The 11,556-nt window shown below is 39.3% G+C and overlaps 1 protein-coding gene across 1 annotated transcript; it reads right to left on the bottom strand.

Annotated features, from left to right (window-relative positions):
• Positions 1-10,319: 10,319 nt before the first annotated feature.
• Or10w3 (olfactory receptor family 10 subfamily W member 3) lies at positions 10,320-11,270 on the bottom strand. The gene has a single exon (NM_001001275.1). It carries the CDS (start codon positions 11,268-11,270, stop codon positions 10,320-10,322), a length of 951 nt encoding a protein of 316 aa, NP_001001275.1.
• Positions 11,271-11,556: the final 286 nt, after the last annotated feature.

Below are 11,556 nucleotides of genomic sequence, written 5' to 3'. Positions count from 1 at the left end.
CAAAGCTTAAGTCCATGTGGATCAAGGACCTCCATATCAAACCAGATACACTCAAACTAATAGAAGAAAAAGTAGGGAAGAGTCTCAATCACATGGGCTTTGGGGAAAATTTTCTGGGCAAAACACCAATGGTTTGTGCTCATAAATCAATAATCAACAAATGAGACTTCTTAAAACTGCAAAGGTCTGTGAGGCAAAGACACTTTCATTAGGACAAAACAGCAACCAAAAGATTGGGGAAAAATCTTTACTGAACCTACATCTGAAAGAGAACTAATATCCAAAATATACAATGAACTCAAGAAGTTAGACTCCAGAGTGCCAAATAAACCTATTGAAGTTGTGGTACAGAGCTAAACAAAGAATTCTCATCTGAGAAATATCAAATGGCTGAGAAGTACCTAAATAAATGTTCAACATCCTTAGTCATCAGGGAAATGCAAATCAAAACAACCCTGAGATTCCACCTCACACCAGTCAGAATGGCTGAGATAAAAAACTCAGGTGACAACAGATGTTGGTGAGTATGCAGAGAAAGAGGAACCCTTTTCTGAGGAGGTTCCTCAGAAAATTGGACATTGTACTACCTGAAGACTCATTTATACTTCTCCTGGGTATATACCCAAAAGATGCTCCAACACACAATAAAGACAAATGCTCCACTGTGTTCATAGCACCCTTATTAATTATAACCAGCAGCTGGAAAGAACCCAAAACCCCTTCAAAAGAGGAATGGATAAAAAAAATATGATACATCTACACAATGGATTACTACTCAGCTATCAAAAACAATGAATTCATGAAATTCATAGGCAAATGGATTGATTTAGAAAATACTATTCTGAGTGAGGTAAGCCAATCTGCAGCAAACTACAGATGGTATGCAGTCACCAATAAATGGATATTAGCCCCAAAGCTCGAATTACCCAAGATACAATCCACAGAGCTTCTGAAACTCAAGAAGAAGGATGACCAAAGTGCAGATGCTTCACCTCTTCTTAAAGGGAGAAAAATATTCATATGAGGGGATATGGAAGCAAAGTTTGAAACAGAGACTGAAGGAATGACCATTCAGTGCCTGCCCCACATCGGTATACAGCCCATATATATATACAACCACCAAGCAAATCTATATTGATCAAGCCAGGAAGTGCATGCTGACAGGAGCCTGATATAGCTGTCTCCTGAGAGACACAGCCAGAGCATGTCAAATACAGAGGCTAATGCTAGAAGCAAACCATTGAACTGAGAACAGGATCCCAGTTGGATGAAAAAGAGAAAGGATTGAAAGAGTTGAAGGGGTTTGTAACCCCATAAGAACAACAATGCCAAACAACCAAAGCTCCAAGGGACTTAAACTACTACCCAAAGACTGTAACATGGAGTGACCTATGGCTTCAGTTGCATATGTTGTAGAAGATGACCAGTGGAAGGAGAAGCCCTTGGTCTTGCCAAGGCTGTACGTCCCAGTGTAGGGGAATGTTGGGTTGGGGCAGGGGCAGGAAGGGGGGTGGTCTGCAAGGGGAACACCCTTATAGAAGAAGGGAAGCGGGATAGGATATGGGATTATGTCTGGAAAACCTGAAAAAGGAGTAACATTTGAAATACAAATAAAAAATCCAATACAAAAAAAGAAATATTAATTAATGATAAAGTGAGTTTTACTTCAGTAACACAGAAGCATGCCTAAAATATTTAAATTTTATAACAGAGTTTCAAAACATACATGCACAGAAAATTGTATGCCTATATTTCAGGAACATATGTATATAAAATGCATGTTTATGCCTTGACATCTAGTGAAAAAGAGGTCATCAGTTTTAAAGAGAGTCGATGTAAAATATGGGAGGGTTTGGATGAACGAAAGAAAATGGAGAAAAGCAATTAACTTATAATTTCAAAAAAGAACAGGAAACAATATATAATTAATAATTATTTGCCATAAATTTGACATTTATAGCTCTTTTGATGAGAGTCAAATTAAAAGCAGAAAACAAATGTTGGCAAAATGAAAATGAGAGGCAGATCGAGCAGCTATCTGCTCCCAGACCCGGTGAGAGAGAGACCCAACCGCCTGGTCAGGTGGGCACTCCTGAGGCTGCAGAGCAGAAGAGACCACCAACACTGCTCACCCCTGCCCACATCCTTGGTCCAAGAGGAAACTGTATAAGGCCTCTGGGCTCCCGTGGGGGAGGGCCCAGGAGCTGCAGGACACCTGCCTGAGACACCGCTGGAACCTGAAAGAAACAGACCGGATAAACAGTTCTCTGCACCCAAATCCCGTGGGAGGGAGAGCTAAACCTTCAGAGAGGCAGACAAGCCTGGGAAACCAGAAGAGACTGCTCCCTGCACACACATCTCGAACGGCAGAGGAAAAAGCCAAAGACCATCTGGAACCCTGATGCACTGAAGCTCCCGGAAGGGGCGGCACAGGTCTTCCTGGTTGCTGCCGCTGCAGAGAGCCCCTGGGCAGCACCCCACGAGCGAACTTGAGCCTCAGGACCACAGGTTAGACCAAATATTCTGCTGCAAGAAAGCTGCCTGGTGAACTCAAGACACAGGCCCACAGGAACAGCTGAAGACCTGTAGAGAGGAAAAACTACACGCCCGAAAGCAGAACACTCTGTCCCCATAACTGACTGAAAGAGAGGAAAACAGGTCTACAGCACTCCTGACACACAGGCTTATAGGACAGTCTAGCCACTGTCAGAAATAGCAGAACAAAGTAACACTAGAGATAATCTGATGGCGAGAGGCAAGCGCAGGAACCCAAGCAACAGAAACCAAGACTACATGCCATCATCGGAGCCCAATTCTCCCATCAAAACAAACATGGAATATCCAAACACACCAGAAAAGCAAGATCTAGTTTCAAAATCATATTTGATCATGATGCTGGAGGACTTCGAGAAAGACATGAACACACTTAGGGAAACACAGGAAAACATTAATAAACAAGTAGAAGCCTACTGAGAGGAATAGCAAAAATCCCTGAAAGAATTCCAGGAAAACACAATCAAACAGTTGAAGGAATTAAAAATGGAAATAGAAGCAATCAAGAAAGAACACATGGAAACAAACCTGGATATAGAAAACCAAAAGAAGAGACAAGGAGCTGTAGATACAAGCTTCACCAACAGAATACAAGAGATGGAAGAGAGAATCTCAGGAGCAGAAGATTCCATAGAAATCATTGACTAAACTGTCAAAGATAATGTAAAGCGGAAAAAGCTACTGGTCCAAAACATACAGGAAATCCAGGACTCAATGAGAAGATCAAACCTAAGGATAATAGGTATAGAAGAGAGTGAAGACTCCCAGCTCAAAGGACCAGTAAATATCTTCAACAAAATCATAGAAGAAAACTTCCCTAACCTAAAAAAAGAGATACCCATAGACATACAAGAAGCCTACAGAACTCCAAATAGATTGGACCAGAAAAGAAACACCTCCCGTCACATAATTGTCAAAACACCAAACGCACAAAATAAAGAAAGAATATTAAAAGCAGTAAGGGAAAAAGGTCAAGTAACATATAAAGGGAGACCTATCAGAATCACACCAGACTTCTCGCCAGAAACTATGAAGGCCAGAAGATCCTGGACTGATGTCATACAGACCCTAAGAGAACACAAATGCCAGCCCAGGTTACTGTATCCAGCAAAACTCTCAATTAACATTGATGGAGAAACCAAGATATTCCATGACAAAACCAAATTTACACAATATCTTTCTACAAATCCAGCACTACAAAGGATAATAAATGGTAAAGCCCAACATAAGGAGGCAAGCTATACCCTAGAAGAAGCAAGAAACTAATCGTCTTGGCAACAAAACAAAGAGAATGAAAGCACACAAACATAACCTCACATCCAAATATGAATATAAAGGGAAACAATAATCACTATTCCTTAATATCTCTCAATATCAATGGCCTCAACTCCCCAATAAAAAGACATAGATTAACAAACTGGACACGCAACGAGGACCCTGCATTCTGCTGCCTACAGGAAACACACCTCAGAGACAAAGACAGACACTACCTCAGAGTGAAAGGCTGGAAAACAACTTTCCAAGCAAATGGTCAGAAGAAGCAAGCTGGAGTAGCCATTCTAATATCAAATAAAATCAATTTCCAACTAAAAGTCATCAAAAAAGATAAGGAAGGACACTTCATATTCATCAAAGGAAAAATCCTCCAAGATGAACTCTCAATCCTAAATATCTATGCCCCAAATACAAGGGCACATACATACGTAAAAGGAACCTTACTAAAGCTCAAAACACAAGTTGCACCTCACACAATAATAGTGGGAGATTTCAACACCCCACTCTCATCAATGGACAGATCATGGAAACAGAAATTAAACAGTGATGTCGACAGACTAAGAGAAGTCATGAGCCAAATGGACTTAACGGATATTTATAGAACATTCTATCCTAAAGCAAAAGGATATACCTTCTTCTCAGCTCCTCATGGTACTTTCTCCAAAATTGACCATATAATTGGTCAAAAAACGGGCCTCAACAGGTACAGAAAGATAGAAATAATTCCATGCGTGCTATCGGACCACCACGGCCTAAAACTGGTCTTCAATAACAATAAGGGAAGAATGCCCACATATACGTGGAAATTGAACAATGCTCTACTCAATGATAACCTGGTCAAGGAAGAAATAAAGAAAGAAATTAAAAACTTTTTAGAATTTAATGAAAATGAAGATACAACATACTCAAACTTATGGGACACAATGAAAGCTGTGCTAAGAGGAAAACTCATAGCGCTGAGTGCCTGCAGAAAGAAACAGGAAAGAGCATATGTCAGCAGCTTGACAGCACACCTAAAAGCTCTAGAACAAAAAGAAGCAAATACACCCAGGAGGAGTAGAAGGCAGGAAATAATCAAACTCAGAGCTGAAATCAACCAAGTAGAAACAAAAAGGACCATAGAAAGAATCAACAGAACCAAAAGTTGGTTCTTTGAGAAAATCAACAAGATAGATAAACCCTTAGCCAGACTAACGAGAGGTCACAGAGAGTGCGTCCAAATTAACAAAATCAGAAATGAAAAGGGAGACATAACTACAGATTCAGAGGAAATTCAAAAAATCATCAGATCTTACTATAAAAACCTATATTCAACAAAATTTGAAAATCTTCAGGAAATGGACAATTTCCTAGACAGATACCAGGTATCGAAGTTAAATCAGGAACAGATAAACCAGTTAAACAACCCCATAACTCCTAAGGAAATAGAAGCAGTCATTAAAGTTCTCCCAAACAAAAAGAGTCCAGGTCCAGACGGGTTTAGTGCAGAATTCTATCAAACCTTCATAGAAGACCTCATACCAATATTATCCAAACTATTCCACAAAATTGAAACAGATGGAGCCCTACCGAATTCCTTCTACGAAGCCACAATTACTCTTATACCTAAACCACACAAAGACACAACAAAGAAAGAGAACTTCAGACCAATTTCCCTTATGAATATCGACGCAAAAATACTCAATAAAATTCTGGCAAACCGAATTCAAGAGCACATCAAAACAATCATCCACCATGATCAAGTAGGCTTCATCCCAGGCATGCAGGGATGGTTTAATCTACGGAAAACCATCAACGTGATCCATTATATAAACAAACTGAAAGGACAGAACCACATGATCATTTCATTAGATGCTGAGAAAGCATTTGACAAAATTCAACACCCCTTCATGATAAAAGTCCTGGAAAGAATAGGAATTCAAGGCCCATACCTAAACATAGTAAAAGCCATATACAGCAAACCAGTTGCTAACATTAAACTAAGTGGAGAGAAACTTGAAGCAATCCCACTAAAATCAGGGACTAGACAAGGCTGCCCACTCTCTCCCTACTTATTCAATATAGTTCTTGAAGTTCTAGACAGAGCAATCAGACAACAAAAGGAGATCAAAGGGATACAGATCGGAAAAGAAGAGGTCAAAATATCACTATTTGCAGATGACATGATAGTATATTTAAGTGATCCCAAAAGTTCCACCAGAGAACTACTAAAGCTGATAAACAACTTCAGCAAAGTGGCTGGGTATAAAATTAACTCAAATAAATCAGTTGCCTTCCTCTATACAAAAGAGAAACAAGCCTAGAAAGAAATTAGGGAAACGACACCATTCATAATAGACCCAAATAATATAAAGTATCTCGGTGTGACTTTAACCAAACAAGTAAAAGATCTGTACAATAAGAACTTCAAGACACTGAGGAAAGAAATTGAAGAAGACCTCAGAAGATGGAAAGATCTCCCATGCTCATGGATTGGCAGGATTAATATAGTAAAAATGGCCATTTTACCAAAAGCAATCTACAGATTCAATGCAATCCCCATCAAAATACCAATCCAATTCTTCAAAGAGTTAGACAGAACAATTTGCAAATTCATCTGGAATAACAAAAAACCCAGGATAGCTAAAGCTATCCTCCACAATAAAAGGACTTCAGGGGGAATCACTATCCCTGAACTCAAGCAGTATTACAGAGCAATAGTGATAAAAACTGCATGGTATTGGTACAGAGACAGACAGATAGACCAATGGAATAGAATTGAAGACCCAGAAATGAACCCACACACCTATGGTCACTTGATTTTTGACAAAGGAGCCAAAACCATCCAATGGAAAAAAGATAGCATTTTCAGCAAATGGTGCTGGTTCAACTGGAGGGCAACATGTAGAAGAATGCAGATCGATCCATGCTTATCACCCTGTACAAAGCTTAAGTCCAAGTGGATCAAGGACCTCCACATCAAACCAGACACACTCAAACTAATAGAAGAAAAACTAGGGAAGCATCTGGAACACATGGGCACTGGAAAAAATTTCCTGAACAAAACACCAATGGCTTATGCTCTAAGATCAAGAATCGACAAATGGGATCTCATAAAACTGCAAAGCTTCTGTAAGGCAAAGGACACTGTGGTTAGGACAAAACGGCAACCAACAGATTGGGAAAAGATCTTTACCAATCCTACAACAGATAGAGGCCTTATATCCAAAATATACAAAGAACTCAAGAAGTTAGACCGCAGGGAAACAAATAACCCTATTAAAAAATGGGGTTCAGAGCTGAACAAAGAATTCACAGCTGAGGAATGCCGAATGGCTGAGAAACACCTAAAGAAATGTTCAACATCTTTAGTCATAAGGGAAATGCAAATCAAAACAACCCTGAGATTTCACCTCACACCAGTGAGAATGGCTAAGATCAAAAACTCAGGTGACAGCAGATGCTGGCGAGGATGTGGAGAAAGAGCAACACTCCTCCATTGTTGGTGGGATTGCAGACTGGTAAAACCATTCTGGAAATCAGTCTGGAGGTTCCTCAGAAAATTGGACATTGAACTGCCTGAGGATCCAGCTATACCTCTCTTGGGCATATACCCAAAAGATGCCTCAACATATAAAAGAGACACGTGCTCCACTGTGTTCATCGCAGCCTTATTTATAATAGCCAGAAAATGGAAAGAACCCAGATGCCCTTCAACAGAGGAATGGATACAGAAAATGTGGTACATCTACCCAATTGAATATTACTCAGCTATCAAAAACAACGAGTTTATGAAATTCGTAGGCAAATGGTTGGAACTGGAAAATATCATCCTGAGTGAGCTAACCCAATCACAGAAAGACATACATGGTATGCACTCATTGATAAGTGGCTATTAGCCCAAGTGCTTGAATTACCCTAGATCCCTAGAACAAACGAAACTCAAGACGGATGATCAAAATGTGAATGCTTCACTCCTTCTTTAAATGAGGAAAAAGAATACCCTTGGCAGGGAAGGGAGAGGCAAAGATTAAAACAGAGACTGAAGGAACACCCATTCAGAGCCTGCCCCACATGTGGCCCATACATATACAGCCACCCTATTAGACAAGATGGATGAAGCAAAGAAGTGCAGACCGACAGGAGCCGGATGTAGATCGCTCCTGAGAGACACAGCCAGAATACAGCAAATACAGAGGCGAATGCCAGCAGCAAACCACTGAACTGATAATAGGTCCCCTATTGAAGGAATCAGAGAAAGAACTGGAACAGCTTGGAGTTGTACCGCAAAAGTACAACAATGCCAAGCAACCAGAGCTTCCAGGGACTAAGCCACTACCTAAATACTATACATGGACTGACCCTGGACTCTGACCTCATAGGTAGCAATGAATATCCTAGTAAGAGCACCAGTGGAAGGGGAAGCCCTGGGTCCTGCTAAGACTGAACCCCCAGTGAACTAGTCTATGGGGGGAGGGCGGCAATGGGGGGAGGGTTGGGAGGGGAACACCCATAAGGAAGGGGAGGGGGGAGGGGGATGTTTGCCCGGAAACCGGGAAAGGGAATAACACTCGAAATGTATATAAGAAATACTCAAGTTAATAAAAAAAAAAAAGAAAATGAGAGGCAGATCTACAATAACAGTAGCACAATTTGATCCATAATCTTCAGTAAATACTGATCAGAGTAGATAAGCTATGCAAAACATTTTAGACTAAAATTATATTATTACTTAAGACCCATAGCTTTTCTTTATATTCCCAGTCTTTGTGAGGCTGAAACAGAAAGATTACAAGTTTAAATATGACCTGAGCTACCTTGTAAGACCCTGACATTAAAATCTAAAACCAAATGAAATAAAAATACAAACCATATACTATTACATAGCTCGAAAATATAGCATTCTTTGTGATTTATAGGTTGACTATTCTTTTCAAATTTATGTGGAACTTTCATTCGATTGAATATTGTGTCATAAAATACATATCAATGCTACAATCTGCACACCTTGCTTAAAATGCAGAACCTTGTAATTAACTCTCCCTCTCTCTCTCTCTCTATGTATATATATATATATATATACATATATATATATATATATATACGTGTATATATATATCCACATAGAAGGTAAGGAAAAAGAGTCACTTTGATATACTTGTCTGTACAATATTGGGTTTAACTGGATGATTTGTCAGCCTCTTAGAACTAGCAGCAAACTACATCAATTAATTATGTAGACAACACACTCTGTAGTACTTCTTTAATAATCTTAAGTATCTGAAAGTATTGGTCACATTAGATCTTTCTATGGAAAGAATTTTTATTATAATAAAAATATTTTGAAGACAAATTGATAAGGTATGTTAATAAATATGTGTGTTATATGCTCCCTGTAATATTCCTAATTTTTGAACACTGTAAGCACTTAATGATAACAGTATTAATACGTAGCATCCTAAAACAAAACCAGAATCAAGTTTCTCATACAAAATTTATTTAAAAATAATTTTATTAGAGAACATAATTTTAGTTTTACATATAATACTACAATGAAAATCTTGAGTCATTCTGTTTTTTGCCAATCTTCAATGTCCCTCTCTATACAGCTTATTTCTCAAAAGATGGGCTTCCTGTTAAAGTCACACAGATACCAGATACTCTGGCATCCAGCTGGGTTTCCCAGTACAGGACTGAGCAAGAGATACCAGGGAGGTTATGGTACTTTCATCCCAGGATTTTTCTCATGTGGTCTTATTGGTTAAATGATTCCTTTTCCCCCCATTTATTGGCTATTTTTTACTTACATTTCAAAAGTTATTCCCTTTTTCCGGCTTCCAAGACATAAGCCCCCTATCCCATCCCCTTCCCCTTCTTCTATAAGGGTGTTCCCCTCCCCATCCACCCCTCTCCCCCCACGACCTTCCCCTACACTGGAGGTCCAACCTTGTCAGGACCAAGGACTTCTCCTTCCACTGGTGCCCAACAAGGCCATCCTCTGCAACACATGCAGCTGGAGCCATAGGCCTTTATTTCAATCAAAACTATCAATCCACTAATCAATTCTATTCCGAGTCCCATTCTCATTGGATTCTAAAACACTGTAGCTATTCTTATTTCTAGGTATCTTAGTGATAATGGCCTCTGCAATTAATAATGTTTAAGTATTTCTCACTTTCCTGGCTCTCAAGTGCCAGATAAAATTTTGTTATTTCAAAATTTTAATCTAAAATTTATGGAATAAGCTTTTCTAATGCCTAGTTCAATAAAATCATATACTTGCCACTTAACATTACTTTCTGCATGTGTTTGCTTATATCTTTTTTATAAATATAATCACCCAGTCTAAAAGTAGCACATAGTAAAGAATATCACCATACATATGTGAACATTTAAGTAGCTTATGTTTATTGTTACTGTGGAAATAATTTCAATATCAGCAATGACAATAATTTTTCGTAGCTCAGTGGCTTGTTTTGGCTAGGACTAAACCTTATTATGTGGGATGTTTCCTATTGTACAATTTTCTGGGAGAAATAATTTCTGGTAAGTACTTTCTCTATGGCACCTTTCATTTCATTGTTTCTCAGAGTGTAGATAAGAGGATTGAGGAATGGGGTTCCCAGTGTGTATACCAGGGAGATGAATTGATCTTGTTTGGGATGGAAACTAGACTTGGGGCGCAGGTACATGAAGGCACAACAGCCATACTGCAACAACACCACAGTGAGGTGGGAGGAACAGGTGTTAAAGGCCCTGTGACGGCCAGTTGCTGAGTGGAGTTTGAGCACAGCAGCTCCTATCAAGGCATAGGTGGTGGCAATGAAAAAGAAAGGCACAACTATGGCTAGGGCAGCAGCCACTAGCACAGAAAGCTCATAGATATGACTCGTGGCACACACAAGTTGCATCACTGGTGGCACATCACAAAAAAAATGTTCTATTCCTCTGTCCTGACAGAATGGTAGACAAAAGATGAAGATCACAAGCTGTAAGGACAAGACCATGCCAATGATCACAGAAGCCACAACCAAGCGAACACAAAGAGTTACAGTCATGAAAAGAGGGTACTGCAAGGGATGACAGATGGCAACATATCTGTCATAGGCCATGGAAGCTAAGAGGAAGCAATCAGCACTGCCAAGTCCAATGAAAAGGACCATCTGGGTGGCACAGCTCAGCAGAGTAATGGTCTTCTCTGACTGCAGGGTGTTTGTCAGGATGTGAGGTACCACCACTGCAGTGTAACATAGTTCTATACCTGATAAGCTTCCCAAGAAATAGTACATGGGTGCATGTAGACGGGTTTCTGTCTGGATGGATACCACAATGAGAATATTCCCAGAGATGATCAATGCATAAGCCAGGCTTACTCCAAGGAAGCAGAGCATACGTAGTTCTAGGTGATTAGGATAGGCAAGGAACACAAATTCCATCAGTACTGAGTGGTTCTCCCAAGTCATTGAATCTACAAATATTCTCTTTACATCAGAAAAAGTTCTGTTAGATTGGTGATATATTAATTTATTATAGTCAATGATTATAATTCATTAACAAAATATGGATATGCAAAAGAAACAGAGTGTATCTTTTAGACTTTTTATTTTTATTAAATTTTTCACATGTAAATCTACATGTTAATTTATACTTGCACTTTGATAATAAAAGACTAATAATCAAAAGCATCAGAGGAAATGGATGAATACAGAAAGGTGTTTTCAGAAGGCATTCAATAACAATTAAATTCTT

The sequence above is a fragment of the Rattus norvegicus genome, chromosome 1 (genome assembly GCF_021556685.1).
Source record: "Rattus norvegicus strain SHRSP/BbbUtx chromosome 1, alternate assembly SHRSP_T2T, whole genome shotgun sequence".
Taxonomy (NCBI): Eukaryota; Metazoa; Chordata; class Mammalia; order Rodentia; family Muridae; genus Rattus; species Rattus norvegicus.
The sequence above is the reverse complement of the archived record's forward strand: the minus strand, read 5'-3'. Positions and strand labels throughout refer to the sequence as shown.